General features: G+C 38.1%; 1 protein-coding gene across 1 annotated transcript in view; it reads right to left on the bottom strand.

The window, feature by feature from the left end:
- The window catches only part of MICU3 (mitochondrial calcium uptake 3), a 123352-nt gene that overhangs the window by 100274 nt on the left and 3282 nt on the right, over positions 1 to 19796 (bottom strand). Inside the window, exon 2 of the mRNA XM_017867196.1 lies at positions 3 to 185. Within this exon, the coding sequence (XP_017722685.1) occupies positions 3 to 185 (183 nt within the window). The remainder of the gene's footprint in view (positions 1 to 2; positions 186 to 19796) is intronic.

Raw genomic sequence — 19796 nt, 5'->3', positions numbered from 1 at the left:
ACTTCAGAGCTGGGAGGGGGCGGAGAACGGAGGGGCGGGGGCGGAGGGGGGGCGCCGAAGCCTCGCGAGAAGTCGGTTCCGTGAGCTTCGCGGCCGGCCGAGAGCGACCCGTATACTCGCGCGGCCACGGGGACCCGCGACGCCACCTTCAGCGCAGGGGACTGCGGGCTCGGCCGGGGAAGAGCCTAGAAGAGGCGGCGGATCCCGGCTGCTCCACGGCCCCGAACCCCCAGCCCAACCACGCAGTCATAAATTACCGCGCCGGCCCCGGCGACACCTGGCTACGCGGCAGGGCGACACCTCGGGCACAGCGGAGTCAGCAGAACTGAGGCGTGACAGAGTGCGGGGCTGCCGGGCGCCCCAGGCTGTCTGGGGCCCGTGCCGCTGCTACGGGTGGGGTGGGTCTCCGAGCAGGAGTCAGCGCCCGTCTGGGACACTCACATCCCCTAACGGTCTCCTGACCTCCAGACTCAAGGTCGTGAACGATTTGCAATTGTATCTTCACATATATGACAAAAATGAGGTATAAGCATTTGGCTCTAGTCATAACGATTGCAAATTAAGGCAAACAGTTTGACGACTCAAGGGCAGCTTTGATGGGAGAAGGCTAATGCTGTTTTTTAGAAACATTAGCACACCCGCGGTCACTTAATTCAACAAATCGGAACTGTCTTGTGTCTATAAAACGAAGGATTTAAAAACTTCTGTGAATAAGATAAAATCTTGAATGATACCCTGATTTTTGAGGGAAGGGCTGTTGATACAAATATAAAATACAGAAATGATAAGCGTATTGTGTCATCTTTTGTTTTGCTATACTTTTGTTTGCTATATTGTCAGTATCAGTTTTTATGAGAAAGTGCAGATGAAGTTCCTATCAGTTTCTCTCCCCAGACCCCGATTTCGGTAACTTGAATTATGTTAGCTTTCTTCTTCATAGTATGGAATGGTGCCGGGAGCCCCTAAAATATTGTGGATCTAAGGGGATAGACAACTAAATACAGTGGTCTCAGTAGGGCTGCAGTGACAAGAGAATACAAGATCAGTTGATTCTGGCAATTATAAAGACTAAAGGCTTTCAGTGACGACTAAATGAGTTTTTTTCTAGCTCATGTCCTGCAATTTCTATTCCTAACACCTTGCATGTAAGTAGCCCATCAGGTACACCCCGTTACCTCTTGTTTTGATAGAGGTTAATGGCATTTTGCTTTCTTAAAGCTGCTAAAAGTGATAAAAAGAAAAATCTTCTGTAGCAGATGAACAAATTGTGTCTATTTTAAAACCCGTCTCTGGGTTTTTTTCAGTTTCAGCCTGTTGGTTTTATGTAATCAATGCCTAAGGAAGACTCGGTGATAGCTTCTTGCTTTATCACCAAATTTTCCTCCATTTATGCTTTCTCTATATTCTGGAAAATGTTAGTTTCCCCAAATTAATTATTTTCTGGGTAATAATTATATATATTATATATAACATAATAATTATATTGACCGGGCGCGGTGGCTCACGCTTGTAATCCCAGCACTTTGGGAGGCCGAGACAGGCAGCATGAGGTCAGGAGATCGAGCCCATCCTGGCTAACACAGTGAAACCCGTCTCTACTAAAAATATAAGAAATAAAAAGACAGGTGTGGTGGCATGCGCTTGTAGTCTCCACTACTCAGGAGGCTGGGGTGGGAGAATCGCTTGAACCCGGGAGGTGGAGGTTGCAGTGAGCTGAGACTGCGCCGCTGTACTCCAGCCTGGGTGACAGAGCGAAACTCTGTCTCAAAAAAAAAAAAAATAATAATAATAATAGTTCTGACATTGTTTACTTTGAACTGAACATGATTTCCTGATTTTCTCGTAAATTCTCAGTATAGCCTAATGCTGGAATTCTTGGACAGACTTATCAATTTTTATTAGTTGCATGTTAAAAGCTGAGTAGCTCTAGGTGAAAGAGCGAGGCTCTGTCTCAAAAAAAAAAAAAAAGCTAAGTAGCTCTAAACAGGATTAGGGAGGTAATACAATAACATCACATTACAGATGAGGAAAATGGCATTCTTTGTCTAAGGTGACAAATACACAGACGTATAGATTTCTATGTAGTGTCTCTACAGTTTTCTAAATTTGATAGAGCTCCTGCAAACATGCAAACAATTTCTCTGGTTAGAAGCTAAGTACTGATGTGAGAAGGGCTAAGTTGAGGTGTGTAGAGCAGTCAGAGAGCTTTGGATAAAATACCTCTCACGTGCAAAAGTAACTTTACTAATAATTTTCAACAGTACCTTCCCTCTAAAGGCCAAATTTCCTTAAGAATAGTTACTGTTTTCTTCCCATGTTTGATGCTCTGTAACTATAGCTACACAAAAATAACCAAATTCCCTTGTTATGTGGATATTTTTCTGAGTTTAATTTCCAGAGGAAAATTTTTTAAAAAATGCGATATTAGGAATTTGGAATCTTTTTTTTTTTGAAATTTCAGATATTGTTGGACCAATATAGAGTCAGCCCAATATCCCTTATCTTTTATGTCAGTTCTACTGAGCATTAAGAATAACCCCCAAAATGCCCCTACTCCACAGTGAGAGCCCACACCTTGAAATAAATATCCACTTAACATTCACTATGGTCTAGATAAAAGAAATATTCTGAAACATTAAAATGTTTCAAACAGCGGGAATTCAGCCAAAAGCGTTTTTTAGGAAAGCATATACCTCGGTGGATAAGTAATAAATTAGAAGTCAAGAAACCTGGACTCTAGCCTTGGATTTTCTACATTTTAATTATAATGCTTTGGAAGCCACAGTCTCTAAAATAGTGGAGTTGAAATCGGTGATCACCTCTGAACGCATGTTTCTAACGAAGTAAAATGCTCCAAGTATATCAGTAAACCATAGAAAGATACTTCATAGCATTTTTCATATATCATTTCTCTTCTGAAAATCTACACTTGGCCTATGATTGCTTTCTTCTTTCAACTTAAAATTCCATCCCCTGACCACACAGGGTAATGTCTGTAATCCCAGCACTTTGGGTGGCCAAGCTGAGTTGATCACTCAGGAGTTCGAGACCAACCTGGGCAACATGGCAAAACTCCATCTCTACAAAAAATACAAAAATTAGCCAGGCATGGTGGTGCATGCCTATGGTCCCAGCTACTTGGGAGGCTGAAATGGAAGGATTGCTTGAAGCAGAGAAAAGGAGGTTGCAGTGAGCCATCATTGAGCCACTGCATTCCAGCCTGGGTGACAGAGCAAAACTCTGTTTAAAAAAAAAAAGAAAAAGAAAAAAAAATTAATTCCCTTATCTAATTATTTTGAGCTTCTGCATTTAAAATTGCAAATATATTAGTAATTTTGAAAAGTTTGAAAATGTAAAATATAAGTGTAATAGGCAGGAATGTCTTGTTTAACAAAACTTCTATTGAAATAGACTGCTTTCCTTATTTTGGTCATTGTGACCTCCAGATTCTTGACTAGTTAAAAGAGTAGCAGTTATATCTGAGATCTATATTAGGGTACATGAACCGCCCCATCTCCAGGTCCACTCAAGTCTACCAGCAGAGAGCAAGGCTGCAACCATCTTCGTCCCTCTTGGGAAAGTTGTGGTCAATTTCTCAAATTGTCTCCCACTTTCGATGGTGTCTTCCTTAGGGGAAAATTGACAAAGGAGACAGTGTTGGGGAAGGTATGTTCTTGTTCTGTTTTCTTCAAAGTGCTAGCCACCAGCAGTCTGGAACTCAACTCCTCAGCCTCCAGGGCTATGGATACCAAGTTACCCAAGACACTGAGGGTCTGTTCTCTGTTTTGATGAGCTCTCACTCCCAACTACTGTGATCTGCCTCTCACCCTTTTTCCATTAGGCAAAGCCAAGCTGAGTCTAAGCAACATGAGGCCAGGGCATGCATCTTCTAGCCCAGTTCCTGGCACACATTAGGACCTCAATTATACTTACTAAATGAAAGGCAACGTCTTGAGAAGAGGGGAAGGTAGAGGCCAATACAGGAAGGCAAGTTAGGAGACAAGGAAACACAGTGGGGCATCAGACACTAAAGAAGCTGACAAAGCCAGCAGCACATCTATCAGGAAATGCAATCAACACAGATGGGAGGCCAAAGGGAAAAATCAAGGGATTGGCAAAGAAGGATCAGAGACAGAGTGTGGGCTGGGTAAAGTGGCTCACACCTATAATCCCAGCACTTTGGAAGGCCAAAGCAGGAGGATTGTTTGAAGCCAGGAGTTCAAGGCCAGCCACAGCACCATAGTGAGACCCTGTCTCTACAAAAATTAAAATTAAAATTAATTTTAATTAATGGATACAAATAATGTTAGTGATTAGGATGGTGGTTTCCCTAGGTGCAGGGAAGTGACCAGAAGGAATGTGTACAGCTTGAAAAGAGTTCAACTAAGAACAATAAAATTGATTGAAGAATTGGAAACTAAAGGAAAAGTTACATAAGCTTGATATAGCCTGAGGAGATTTAACCAAGGAGTATTTTAATGAACTTCTTTTACTACTTGAAGACTACTAAGAAGACACTATTAGTGATTTTTCTTATTTATTAAGGAAAAGGCCAAAAGGAACTTGGTATTTTAAGCAAACAGCGTAGTGTTTTATCTTCTTTAACTTGCAGCATTTTCTCCTCTGAAATGTCCACATGGACAGACCCAGTAGGTATGTGGTCGTAAGGCCTAGTGCGACCAGTACATACCCTTGTTTCTGGCTCTAACCCCAGACTGTCAGGTGTTGGATGAGGAAATTGCTTCAAGAGCAGATAACCAAATAGAAGGGCAGTCTTCAGAACAGATGGAAAGCTCAGCGTAAAGAGGGAGCCATTAGAGACATCAAGAATAGCCTAAGGTTAGTCAGTATACATACCTGCAGAAGTTCAGTGGGATGGCCAACCAGTTTCATCCCCTGCCAACTTCAGTTGATTGGTATTAGTTATCCAGAACACTGTGCTAAGCAAAATGATCAGGCCAGGCCCAGAATTCACAGAAAAAAGTAGGTGGGTATCTCTGCTAAGATTGGGCTATTAGACTGGGACTGAGTTGAGTTGTTAAGTCCACCATGGTTCTTTGGAAATGCTCTACTAAGTGAAGATAATGCAAACAACAGCAGGAACAGAAAAGCTCAAAAAAATGTCCAAATGTTTTTGTAATATGCATGGGAACATTTAATATCTACCCTGTAACGTTATAGAAGACCGAAAAGAATTTAGAGATAGCTTAGTCTGGGAATTTTGTAATCTTTCTAAGTTTTTGTTGGGGAGTAGTGGGCGTGGGGTGGGGACGGGAGTGCTTAGTAAAAACTGTTTGTCAAAAGAAATCTTATTTCTTAAATCCCAAAATACAAAGTAGATAACAGCACAGTGTCTTTAGTTGAAAAGGAGGGAAATCCGGACCTTGTCCATTTAAAGGCTCCTTTTCAGCTCCCACGGTGGAGACTGAAGTGCCTTTGTAGACTGTTGGGGCTTAAATACCACTAAAATGTACACTCTTTCCACTTTTACTGACGAGGAAACTGAGAGGCTGCCAGGTTAAATAATTTTCTCTGAGTTATACTGCCAGAAATTGAGCCTAGATATTCTGCCCTATGTCTAGACAGTTCCTGTATTAGAATCATCAGAAACTGAGAGAATTTAAAACTGTTTTTCTTAAGGCACACTAATTTGCAAGGAACAGAAAAGCAATTACATTAGCTCGAGTAAAAGACACATTTTAAGGATAAAATTGTATAGAATCCAGAGAAAAGTGGTACTATGAGGTGTCAGGAGGTGTGTTAACCAGGTCAGCTCTAGGGACCTACATCACAAGAGCTCAAGGACATTCATTCTAGCACACTGCTGTGAGCATGACTTGGCTACTAATTCCACAAGTCTCTATGAATCTTAATGCAAATTCTAAAGAGAAAGCATTAGCTTGGTCTGGACTATAGACGTTTTCTTCCTTTGTTAGTTTTTCACTCCTAGGCCAGCCAGCTGTGTCTGGGAGGAAAGGTGTGGAGTCATATGGAGATGCAGTTTCTGGGAAAGGGAGAACAACTTCCCTTAGAAGGCCCTGTGAGCAGGTACCAGTGGTGTGCTGGTAAAGCGTTAACAATGGGTTCTGGGGTAGAAGAGGTGGGGAGTCCCAACTTGTAGTGTTTTCAGATTTCCATGGCGTAAATACTCCCACCATGGTGATTTCAGGCTACCAATATGACATTACTGATTGCACAGTTGGGAAGAGATGGATGGCAGCATATTATCATGTATAATTTCCACGATCTACATCATATAAAAGACAAAATAGATAATGGTAAAGTAAAAGTGATGTTTTTAGTACTTATTGCATTGTATACATATATTTATCAAATAAATATAAATTATATTAAATTTAATATAATTATCTAATTGAAAGTTTACATAATTTAATTTTAATAACATCTCTTAACAACTGGCTCAAAAACTCCTGAAAATTTAACAATCAGCTCTAGTGAGTTAGTGCAAGTTGGCTCCAGTCCACCAATATGGTACTTAAAGATCACCATCTCTACCTGAGTTTGGAGGCTCTTGAAGACTGCTTTTGACATAAGAAAAGGACGAGATGAGTGGGACATATGACTAAGCCAAAAAAGATTAGGATTAAGAATTTGCGTTTATGGAAGGATCACTTGCACCCAGGAGTTCAAGGTTACAGTGAGCTACATTCACATCACTGCACTCCAGCCTGAGTGGCAGAGTGAGACTCTGTCTCCAAAAAAGAGTAAAAATTAAAAAAAAAATACACCGGGCACAGTGGCTCACACCTGTAATCCCAGCACTTTGGGAGGCCGAGGCAGGGAGATTGCTTGGGCCCAGGAGTTTGAGACCAGCCTGGGCAACATGGTGAAACCTGGTCTCTTCAAAAAAAAAAAAAAAAAAAACACACACAAAAATTTGCAGGGTATGGTAGTGTGTCTCTGTAGTCCTAGCTACTCCAGAGGATAAGGCCAAAGGATCCCTTGAACCTGGGAGGCAGAGCCTGCAGTGAGCCAATATTGCGTCAATGCACTCCAGTGTGGGCAACAGAGCCAGACCCTGTCTTTAAAAATAAAAAATAAATACAAATAAAAGTAATAGAGAATTTGCCTTTAGCCACAAAGGGCAAAATGAATTTAGCCATCCTTTAATGAAGAGGAGGAAACAATCCTTCTCACCCTCCCATGATTGTTAATTGGTTTCAATCAATGTATATGCAGATACTACTATGGAATTACTTCTATTCTCTCAAATTAATTTTATTTGTTGTTCCAAAGACTTGGAATTAAGGAATCATCTCAGGTCTGTAGATACTGGACAGGTACAACTAACTACTCAGATGAGGTAGAGATTATTCTTGAGCTGAGTTTGTAGGTATTCAGTTAAAAAGGTGTGCTTTTAACAGCTGATATCCAATAGGGAGCAGCTCTCATTTGATATTGCCAAGTAATTAAGTCTTGCTTTAGGTTAAGATCAAAATATACAATTTCAAATTCATAAGTATAAAATACATCTACTCAATTCTTAAATTTATTATACTTAAATTTCATGTTTTATCCACATGAAAGCATTCTTAAGCCAAAGTAATTACTGAGTGTTTAGGTCACTATGCAATATATTTTTCCGTTAAAATAAATTAGTTCGCCTCAAACACTAGAGATTGATCTAAAAGCAGAGTCTAAAAATATGGGTGTTCATAAATTCCTTGGCAACTGAAGCGTATCGAAACCCTTGCACTTCAAAAATGATTGCAATTCTTTTTTCAGGATGATCTCAAATCTTATGCTCAGGAACCTGCAAACCTCGGACCACCACATCAAGGGAAATGAAGTAAAACTTTCACTCGATGACAAGACTTTGTAGAAAACCACTAAATTAGCTACACTAACATCATCACGTAGGTGCACGGGTCTCCTTGAACAAAGTATTCCAGAGTAAGATGGCCTGTTCCTCCATCATTCCAGTGTTATACTGGGAAACCAGGTTTGATTAGGATTTCATTGTGTGTAGCATTTGTTTCAGGGCATAGGCTTTGATCAAAATCTATGTAATGAAGACCTATACTCCATGATATGTAGAATTAATCAGTGAACTACGTCTACGGCTAAACACAAGTGTTACACTGATTTACTTATTAAACAAACACCTATTTGCCTGTGAAGAGTTTGTCTCAAAGTGAATTTTAAATATAGAGGAACACCAAGCAATAATAAAACCAGTATATAAAACTCGAGGTTATTATCCAAATCAGGTGCTTTTTTAAACTGAGAATTAACCAAATGAAGAAGGAAGAGCTGAAAGATATACTAACAGAACACTTCATTACTTTAAGTCCTATGAAAGTAGAAACACACGAGAAATGAATTTCAGCATATGGTGTGAAGGCTCCTTTGTTCTCACTTCCAGTCTGTACATTAAAATTAACTTTTCTTCTAATCTTTCTTCAATAATTATGAAGGACTGAGATGATAGTCAACCGGAAAAGGCAACCGGGCAGTTGGAGATGTGAAACTATAGCCTTGGGAGAGACGTCTTAAAGGTGGTAACTGACTACTGCATGGAGCCCTGTATTGGAATTTAAATGAGTTTCAAACGTGAGATTAGTAAAAAGGAAAAAAGCTTTGAAAGTTCACATATGCAGTCAACGGATTATGTTGCAGTCAAAAGTTTATAAATTACATAACATTCATATCACAATGAGTAGGAACTTGCAGATATATCTCTAGAAATACGTGTTAGGATTAAGAGAACTTCGGAAATTGGAAAGTCAGGTATCTATAAAAGTATTTTATCTGGATATTTGTTTTGATAAAATCGGTCAAATATCAAATCAATATAGAAGTCCCATAATTTGAACCCTCCTTATCTTCTTTAAAGCTCTGATTTTAAGGGAAGGAGAATTTAAGTAATTTGAAGAGACAGGCTTGTGAAAATTAGTCTACAAAGCAAAGTTATTGAATTATCTTTTCCTATTAAATTTTGCCTTCAAATTGCCTTCACAGAATGTTAGACTGAATGGAACCACAGAGATAATCGAATCTAAGGACCGTGTTTTAGGGAGGAGGAAACAAGAATGAATCACATGTTACCAGGGGAAATGTCCTGATCTGTTTCCTGTCTGTTTCCCATCCTTTTTCTGGCACTCTCTAATAGAACTTCTTCCAAAGTGCCTCATCTTTCCTAAGGCTGGGTTAGCACATGTTGCTGCCTATGTTTTATTTATTTATTTATTTATTTATTTACCTTATTTTAAGTTCAGGGGCACATGTGCAGGTTTGTTACATAGGTAAATTTGTGTCATGGAGGTTTGTTGTGCAGATTATTTCATCACCCAGGTATTAAGCCTAGTACCCATTAGTTATTTTTCCTGATCCTCTCCCTCAATAGACCCCAGTGTGTGTTGTTCCTCTCAATGTGCCCATGTGTTCTCATCATTTAGCTCCTACTTATAAGTGAGAACATGTGGTATTTGATTTTGTGTTCCTGCATTAGTTTACTAATGATAATGGGCTCCACCTTCATCAGTTTCCCTCTGCAAAGGACACGATCTCATTCGTTTTATGGCTGCATAGTATTCCATGGTGTATATGTACCACATTTTCTTTATCCAGTCTATCATTGATGGGGGAAAAATTTTGCAAACTCTGTAAAAAACCAACAAAGGTCTCATATACAGCATCTATAATGAACTTAAGCAAATTTACAAGAAAAAAAAACCACATTAAAAAGAAGATATGGGCCGGGCACGGTGGCTCACACCTGTAATCCCAGCACTTTGGGAGACCCAGGCAGGTGGATCACCTGAGGTCAGGAGTTTGAGATCACCCTGGCCAACATGGTGAAACCCCGTCCCTACTAAAAATACAAAAATTACCTGGGCCTGGTGGTGCATGCCTGTAATCCCAGCTACTCGGGAGGTTGGGCCGGGAGAATTGCTTGAACCCGGGAGACAGAGATTGCAGTGAGCCGAGATAGTGCCATTGCACTCCAGCCTGGGTGACAAGAGCAAAATTCCATCTCAAAAAAATAATAATACTAAAATTAAATTAAAATAAAAAATAAATAAATAAAAAGAAGACATACGGCCAGGTGCGGTGGCTCATTCCTGTAATCCCAGCACTTTGGGAGTCCAAGGCTCGTGGATCACCTGAGGTCAGGAGTTCGGGACCATCCTGGCCAACATGGTGAAACCCCATGTCTACCGAAAACACCAAAGTTAGCCGGGTGTGGTGGCGGGCTCCTGTAATTCCAGCTACTTGAGAGGCTGAGGCAGAAGAATTGCTTGAACCCAGGAGGCAGAGGTAGCGGTGAGCCGAGACTGTGCCATTGTACTCCAGCCTGGGCAACAAGAGTAAAACTCCACTTAAAAATTAAAAAAAGAAAGAAAGAAAGAAATGAAAAGAAAGAAAGAAAAAGACAAAGACATACATGCAACCAACAACCATACGAAAAAAACTCAACATCAGTGATCATTAGAGAAATGTGAATCAAAACCACAATGAGACACCATCTCACACCAGTCAGAATGGCTATTATTAAAAAGTCAAAATAGATGCTGGTGAGGTTGTGGAGAAAAAGGAACACTTATACACTGTTGGTGTGAGTGTGAGTTAGTTTGTGGAAGACAGTGTGGCAATTCCTCAAAGACATAAAAACAGAAATACTGTTAGACCCAGCAAGCTCATTACTGGGTATATCCCCAAAGGAATAGAAACCGTTTCATTATAAAGACATGTGTATGAATAGTTCACTGCAGCATTATTCACAATAGTTGCTACCTACTTTTAATAAAGCACCTTGAACTCCCCCAGTCATAGCACTGCAACTAGAACATAATGTGCTCCTTTACTTGCTTGTCTCCACCAGCTGGACTATAAGCTTCAGGAGGACAGAAATCATATTTGCCTTTTAATGAACACAGACATTCCCTATTGTGTAGCACGAACTTACGTATTTTTTGGATGAATGACAAATACAGCATTTGTTTTTGTAAAATTACTGAGAATCCATGTAAATTTAACCTGAATAGAAGTTCTTTCTTCAGGATAATAGAGCTGTGAATTGAATTATTGTTCAAAATTCAGAAACCCAAGTCAATCATTTACTAGATCAAAATAAGATCGTCCTGAAAAATACATCTCTATTGTAATCACTCATTAGAAATACTTACCATGTATTATATGGGTAACTTTAAGGAAATAATAGCAGATCTGAGTTTACTGAAGTCAATCACAAAAGGCTGCTGCCTGAATCTTTCATCTCTTATTTTAAAAAATTCAGAGGTTATTTACTGATGTGACTGTGTATTTTTGTTGCTCATTCTGATAAAATGCAGTTTTATAGGTGATGCAGTTTTCAAAGAAGAGCTTGTCTTTTTACTTGTTTTGTATGACAGCAAACTACTCCAAATCCAGTTCCTTGCCATTTCATTTACTTGACTCAGCTCCTTGCCCTTAAACTCGTTTCACAATTTCATTGCCAGCTAGAAACTTATAGCCTTGTTCGCAGGAAGAGCTTGAGTCGAATATTTTCAGTGTCAACACTTTCGCGGTACCCTGACAGCTGCACAGTACCTGCTGAGCCGCTTTTTATTCCTCCTCAAGACTTTGACATGTTCACAATTTTTCTGTGATTTTATCTTCACTAACGACCTACTCATGATAATTGTGCTCTTTCTTTTTTTCATTTTTGGAAGTGAGACTTGAATGAAGACTTTATCAACAGTGTGACTAGAAGCTGGAGAAGTGAAACTTGGAAGCACTCATTCCTGCGTATCAAGGTTCCTCTTGGCCTTATCAAGGGTTTGGCAGCGTATGTGACCACATCGTCCTCTAGTGGCTGACCCCATGAGAGGCCGGTGGCCACTCCCACTCTGTGGCAGAGAATATCCTTTCAGTTCATGGCTTTATGACTAGAGGTTGTTATTTTTAAGGTAAAGGATATTTTTCTTAGTAAGCACCTGTTTTCTAACGATCAAGTTACATTTTATGTCTTGAAACAAACATCCAATAACTTAGAACTATCCTTAGTTGGAGGAAACATAAAAATTAATTCAAGAAATCGAAGCAAATATTTCAGATGTCTGAAACAGTCTTAAGGAGCATATTGATCAATCAACAGATACTTATCAGGTATGTAAAATATGCCAGGCACTATTGTAGCTGCTTGACGTACATTAAAAAACAAAATAGACAAAGATCCCTGCCTGCATGGAGCTTCATTCTAGTATGAGTACTTCACGAATGAATGTGAGTTTCTCCCAGGCTATCCTCAAATCAGACTTCTTGTAAATGTGACATATTTCAATAATCATATTCTGTGTTCTGTAAACTGTATTCTGAATATTCAGTAATGTAATTGTTTTTGTCTTATCTGCTCCAGACCCCTTTCAGGGCAAGTAGGAAGTGACTGGCAACACATCACATATTAAGCTGGTGACAACACATTGCATATTAATCACATATTAATAATCACATATTAATCACATATCAATCATGCCTTGTCGTTCAGAAGTATTACTCAGCTCCCATCCACTAGTGTTTCTTACTCTAGAGTGACCATTATAGAAATCTAAAATGGTGTGCCAAAATTTGAGAAACGCCCTTTTTAGTCCTTTCTCTATTTCTCTTCTCCCAGTTCACCTCTCTATAAGGGATGGAGGTTTATTTCTGCTCCTCCAGCAGTCATTTGGGTAAACTCTGGAGGGGCAGTTCTTGCCTAAGGCTAGATTTCGGTTCAGTGTAAACAGGACTAATTACCTCTGGCCTCTAGTTAGGACATAGAAATGGGTAAACAAGGCTTTAGTTGCTCCCATCACTTTGCTTGAGAGAATGAAATTTCAATGTAGTTTAATAAATCATCATGCCATTTTCTGACTTTTAAAGAGAATGTAATTTATCTATATTTTTGATCTTACCATAGATTAAACATTTGTATCTCCATTCCTGTAATGGTATTTTTTTTTTTTTATTTCTAGCGAATTCTAATGAGAGACAATGAACAAATACATTAATTGCATAAATCTACTGACTTCTTAAATTTTAAGATTCAATATTTTTTTTTTTTTTGATACAGAATCTCACTCTGTGGCCCAGGCTGGAGTGCAGTGGTGCGGTGATCTCGGCTCACTGCAGCCTCAACCTCCTGGGCTCAAGCTATCCTCCCACCTCAACCACCCAAGTAGCTGGGACTACAGGCGTGCGCTCCCATGCCCAGGTAAGTTTTGTATTTTTTGTAGAGATGGGGTTTCATCTTGTTGCTTAGGCTTGTCTTGAATTCCTGGGCTAAAGAGATCCTCCCACCTCGGCCTCCCAAAGGCTTGGGATTACAGGCGTGAGCAACCATACCTCACCATGAATAAATTATAAGAGTACAATTTTAAAAAATCAGAATTTTGATGGCAATTGTATACCCTTGGAAAGACAATTCAGCTGATTAAAAAAATTTTTTAGCTTCCACAAAACTGCCAGAGCTGAATATTGATTATTTAATTTTAAATTCTTATAATAAAATACTCCTCTCATGTTTACATTGCCATTATCTTTTAGAATAATGCAGCACATTTAATTTAAAATACTGTTTATTTGAAAATGGAAAAACTAAGAACAAAGAGGCTTAATAGCATTTGTGGATACATTCATAATAAGTAAGTAATAAAGGAATGGAAAAATGCCACCTATAATTACTTTTCTTGACCCATTGTTCAGTTGTTGATTCTGGGAACAATAAAGTATAGTAATGCATGTGAACAGTGATGTCAATTTGAACCACACTTTTTTAGGTATACTTCATTTGCCCTAGAGAATCAATGTTTATTACTATTTGGAAATTTGCAGCATAATTTGGTGAGAACAGCATTGAAATTGGATGTGAAACATTTTAATTTCAATTATGATTTTCCCATTAACTAGGTGAGATTAATCTGAAAGCCATCTTCCTCATCTGTAAAATGAAGGTGTTTGGTTAAGGTGATCTGGCAAGTTTGTTTTATACAGTGAAAAAAATATAAAATACTTACATTAAAATACTTATATATAAAAAAATTATAATATATTTAAATGATAACAGAAATCATATGAAGCACAATGAATGAAGTAAGAATATGTAACACTAATGAATGTATTTAGCCAGGTGCTGTAAAAATAGGCTACTTCCGAAATAGCTTGTTTATTTTAGAAGTATATTTAATTCCTTCATATCCATCTCAAAATGCTATTTTAACATTTAACATTTCACTGTAGGAAGCATAAAAATTATTTTTTTGTACTCCAAATAAAGAGCATTGTTAATTTTGATGATGCTATAATTCCACAAATCATTTTTACCTTTCTGCTTCCTGGAGCAGAACAATGGAATTTTAAGTGGGTTAAAACCCAGGGAAAATTGATAATGATTATCACCATTAAAATGATAACTTAAATGTTGTAGCACTAATGGATTTTCATACCCATTTATCCATGTAATTTCTATATCACGTTTGCAAGTTGGATAGACCACATGTTGTTATCCTAATTTTAGAGGAAAAAAACTGATTTCCAAGAAGGTGGTGCAATTTTCCCAAGCTCTCTTAACTAGTGAGTATCAATATTCTGCTTATACTTAGCAAGGTGAGAAGGGAAAAATAATACAAGGTAACAAAATTGAATTATGTGTTATTAGTCTTTCCTGTTCTTTGTGGGGGATAAAATGCTCTGGATTATAGTAGCTGCCATTCCTGAAATAAGCAAATAATAATCAAGATGTTCAATTTGTGCCAAATTTTCATTCTGCTTGAATGTGATCCCCCAAATTATGTGACCTCATGGTCAATTAATATTCCTCTTTTCATGTGTACCCAATACTTCCCATGGAAAATACCCAGCCTGTTCTCATTAAGGTGTGGGATTTTGTGTAGATTGCAGATGTTCTATGCAAGTCGTTCAAATTCAGGAACTCTGATTTATCATAATTATCTTAAATAATAGCTGTTGAATTTAGATTTTTCTCTCTTATATGAAAGAGTATCTAATATATAAGTTATGACTTTAAAATGTACATAAAACTTTTGACATACTTCCATATTTACAGAAAAGTTACAAGAATAGTATAAAGAACTCCACATACCCTTTACTCAAATTCTCCAATTGTTAACCTTTTCTTTTCTCTTCTCTTCTCTTCTCTTCTCTTCTCTTCTCTTCTCTTCTCTTCTCTTCTCTTCTCTTCTCTTCTTCTCTTCTCTTCCCTTCTCTTCTCCTCTCTTCTTTTCTTTTTTAAAGTTAGGATCTTGCTATGTCTCCCAGGTGAAAGTGCAGTGGCACAATCATAGCTCACTGCAGGCTTGCACCCCTGGGCTCAAGTGATCCTTCCGCCTCAGCCTCCAAGTCCTGGCTAACATTTTTTTAAAATTAATTTTTGTAGAGACAAGGCAACCCATGTCACTCAGGTTGGTTTAAAATTCCAGGCCTCAAGTGATCCTCACACCTTGGCCTCCCAAATTGCTGGAATTATAGGCATGAGTCACTGCACCCAGCCAATTGTTAACATTTCACTCCATCAGCTTGATCGTTTGCTCTCTCTCTGTGTCTTGTTCTGTAAGCTTTTATATATATATATTTTTATTTAAGTTNATTTATATTTAAATAAATATGTATATATAGTTTCTGAATGATACAAGAATTATTCTGCAGATATAATGCTTCTTTATCCATAAGTCTTACTTTGTATTTCTTAAGACTTTTCCTTATGTAACCACAGTTCAATTATCAAAATTTGAAATTTTAACAATGATATAATACTATTTTCTTTTTTTTGACTTTTAGGTTCAAGGGCACAGGTGCAAGTTTGTTATATCGGTAAATGGCATGTCATGGGGATTTGAGGTACAGATTATTTCATCACCCAAGTAGGTAGTTTTTGATCCTCTCCTTCCTCCTAATCTTCACCCTCAAGTAGGTCCCTGTGTCTGTTCTTCCCTTCTTTGTGTCCATGTGTACCCAATAAAAAGCTCCCACTTATAAGTGGGAACATTCAGTATTTGGTTAACTGTTCCTGCTTTAGTTTAGGATTAAGGCTTTCTGCTCCATCAATGTTGCTGCAAAGGATACGATCTCATTCTGTTTTATGGCTGCATAGTATTTCATCGTGTATATATACCATCTTTTCTTTATTCAGTCTATCACTGATGGCCATTTAGGTTGATTCCGTTACTTTGCTATTATGAATAGTGCTACAATGGACATACACGTGCATGTATCTTTACGGTAGAAATATTTGTATTCCTTTGGCTATATAACCAATAATGGGATTGCTGGGTCTAATGGCAGTTCTGTTTTAAGGTTTTTGAGAAATTGCCATACTGCTTTCCACAATGGCTGAACTAATTTACATTCCCACCAGCAATGTATAAGTATTCTCTTTCCTCCATAACCTTGCCAGCATCTGTTATTTTTTTTAACCTTTCAATAACAGCCATTGTGACTGGTGTGAGATAGTATCTCATTGTAGTTTTGATTTACATTTCTCTAATGATTAGTGATGCTGAGTATTTTTTCACGTTTATTGGCCACATGTATGTCTTCTTTTGAAAACTGTTCATATCTTTTGCTCACTTTTTTTTTTTTTTTTTGAGATGGAGTCTTGCTCTGTCACACAGGCTGGAGTGCAGTGGTGTGATCTTGGCTCGCTGCAACCTCCGCCTCCCAGGTTCAAGCAATTCTCCTGCCTCAGCCTCCTGAGTAGCTGGATTACAGGCGCATGCCACCATGCCCAGCTAATTTTTGTATTTTTAGTAGAGATGAGGTTTCACCATGTTGGCCAGGATGGTCTCAATCTCTTCACCTCGTGATCTGCCCACCTGGGCCTCCCAAAGTGCTGGGATTAGATTATAGGCATGAGCCACCATGCCCATCCTTTTTGCTCACTTTTTAATGGGGTTTTTGTTTTTTGCTTGTTAATTTAAGTTCCCTATAGATTCTGGATATTAGACCTTTGTGGGATGGATAGGTTGCAAGTGTTTAATCTTGTTCTGCAGGTTGTCTGTCCACTCTGTTGGTACTTTCTTTCCCTGTACAGAAGCTCTTTAATTAGGTCCCATTTGTCAGTTTTTCTTTCTGTTGAAATTGCTTTTGGCATCTTCGTCATGAAATCTTTGTCAGGTCCTATGTCTAGAATGGTATTTCCTAGGTTATCTCTAGGGTTTTTATAGTTTCAGGTTTTACATTTAAGCCTTTGATCCATCTTGAGTTGACTTTTGTATATGGTGTAAGGAAGGAGTCCAGTTTTAATCTTCTGCATATGGCTAGCCAATTATTGCAGCACCATTTATTAGTACTATTTTCAAATTCACACTCCACATTCAAATGTTGCCAGTTGTTTCAGGAATGTTCTCTGTCATTGTTATTGCTATTTTTTGGTTCAGGCTCCATACCAAGAACGTCTGTCACATTTAGTTTTCATGTCTCTTTAGATGCTTTTTTATTTTTTAATTCTTTGAGACAGAGTCTCGCTCTGTCACCCAGGCTGGAGTACAGTGACTCCATCTTGCCTCACTGCAACCTCTGGTTCCCAGATTCAAGCGATTCTCCTGCCTCGGCCTCTTGAGTAGCTGAGATTACAGGCGTGCACCATTATGTCTGGCTAATTTTTGTATTTTTAGTAGAGACGGGGTTTCACCATGTTGGCCAGGCTGCTCTCGAACTCCTGGCCTCAAGTGATCTGCCTACCTCGGCTTCCCAAAGTGCTGGGATTACGGGCATGAGCCACCGTGCCTGGCCTGTAGTCTCCTAAAGAGACTTTTGACATTTTGGAAGAGCACAGCCAGTTGAAGAATGTCTCTCAACTGGGATTTACCTGATGTTTCTTCATGATTAGATTCCGATTATGCGTTTTTGATAGTAACAACATATAAGTGACATTATACTCTTCTTAGGGTATGAAGAGACATATGGGGTTGGCTTGTCCCATTACTGCTACTCACTTTTATTATGTGGTTAAGATAGTACTGTACTCACTAGATTAATTCACCATAAAGTTGTTCTTTTCTCTTTGTATTCTTCTTTATCAAACTTTTATCCACAAGTTTTAGCATGCATTGATGTTTTTGTCTGGACCAGCAATGACACTAGGATGGATGCAAAGTGGTCATTTTTCTAATTCCATCATTCTTTCACTATATATTAGTTGATATTCTGCCATGAGAAAAAGTTTTCCCTTCTCCCTTATTGTTTGATTGGTAGTTTGTGTACTTAAACAGTGGCACTCAAATGTTCTTATTTATTTCATAAATAACTTGTTCCTATCATTATTTATTTTAATGCTCAAATTGTCCCAGATTTGGCTTATGTCCCCTGGACATGTCCTTATTCTTTCTTTTTTTTTTTTTTTTTTTTTTTTCAGTACTTCCTTGCCTTCTGGCACATAAAATAATGCCCCAGTCCGGGAACCAGACATTTCTCCAAGGTTCCATTGATCATTTTAGTAGGAGACTGAATTGAGAAACCAAGGCTTACATGCCACATATGCTCATTGACTTGGGATATGTTTGCTTCTAGGCCCTTTTGGTGGACAGGGTTAAGGTCTGCTCATACACATGCACATACACACACACAGGCACCAAATATTAATACTGATAGTGGCGATTCCAATTTCACACTACAAGGTTCATTCCAAACTTCCTTCTTTTCGTATTAGAACTCTGTTCTTTAATAATGAAACCCCTAGTTCTCATTATCTTCAATATATTTACTCAATTGTTCAATCCTACAATACACTACTCTAACCCCTGCTACTGAGGAAAACAATCTTTCTCATTGAAGTTCGAGATTTGTTTATGTAGTTTTTCTTTAGACCTTGATTATATCATCAAAAGACAGAATTTGATAGTTACTTGAATTTCTTTCTTTTTTTTAAAAAATATGTTATTCATCCCTTCTTTGTGGTTATATTACTCACTTTAATACAGTTAGGTTCATTTGTTCCTGCTTTTATTCCGTCCCCACTTCTCTCTCATTTTTTATTTTATTTTACTTTTTAAAAAATGTAAAACATTAACATTTCTCCAAAAGTTGAAACTCTATAAAAAGTTCTCAGACCAGTGTCACCCATCCATCACTTCTACTCCATTCATATCCATCCCCTGGTAACCAAGTAACCAGGTAACCAAGTTCATTAGTTTTTGGTTTATCCAGTCTGTGTTTATTTTTTAGAATAAATAATCATATACATGTAGACTTTACTCATTTTTTTCTTTCTTACAGAAAAGGTACACACTATATATATTCTTTGCTATTTTCACTTAACGGTATATCCTGAAAATATTCCATGATCGTTCATAGAGCTCTTTCTCAGCTGTATAATGCTCCATTGTGTGAATGTACCATAATTTATTCAGTTTCGTATGTATGGAAATTTATGTGGTTGCTATTATTTTGTAATTATAAATAATGAATAATGTGTAAATATACTCTTATTTTATTGGGGGTGTAAATCATGACTATTAAAGCAGCTCTATTTCTTTTTCTCCTATTGAACACATGTAGCAGCATCAAAAGGTATGAACTCCTCATGTGTAAAAACAAAGGTTCATGACAATATATCATCCGAAAACCTATATAGGGATTATATAGTCTGGAAAACTCTAACTACATTTTGTGGAAGTAGAAGTTGTACCACGTATTTGTATAACAGCAAGGCAAGTGTGGTCTCTAGGAAGCATAGGTAAAGTTGATTAGATTGCAGTGTATACTTAAAAGTTGAATAATGCACTCTTGTAAAACACTCTTCAAAATTATTTAACTTCCCATGATATCATCACGGCGTGTGCAAAAAAAAAAAAAAAAAA

Source organism: Rhinopithecus bieti, unplaced genomic scaffold, assembly GCF_001698545.2.
Source record: "Rhinopithecus bieti isolate Rb0 unplaced genomic scaffold, ASM169854v2 scaffold_2888, whole genome shotgun sequence".
Lineage (NCBI taxonomy): Eukaryota > Metazoa > Chordata > Mammalia > Primates > Cercopithecidae > Rhinopithecus > Rhinopithecus bieti.
The sequence above is the reverse complement of the archived record's forward strand: the minus strand, read 5'-3'. Positions and strand labels throughout refer to the sequence as shown.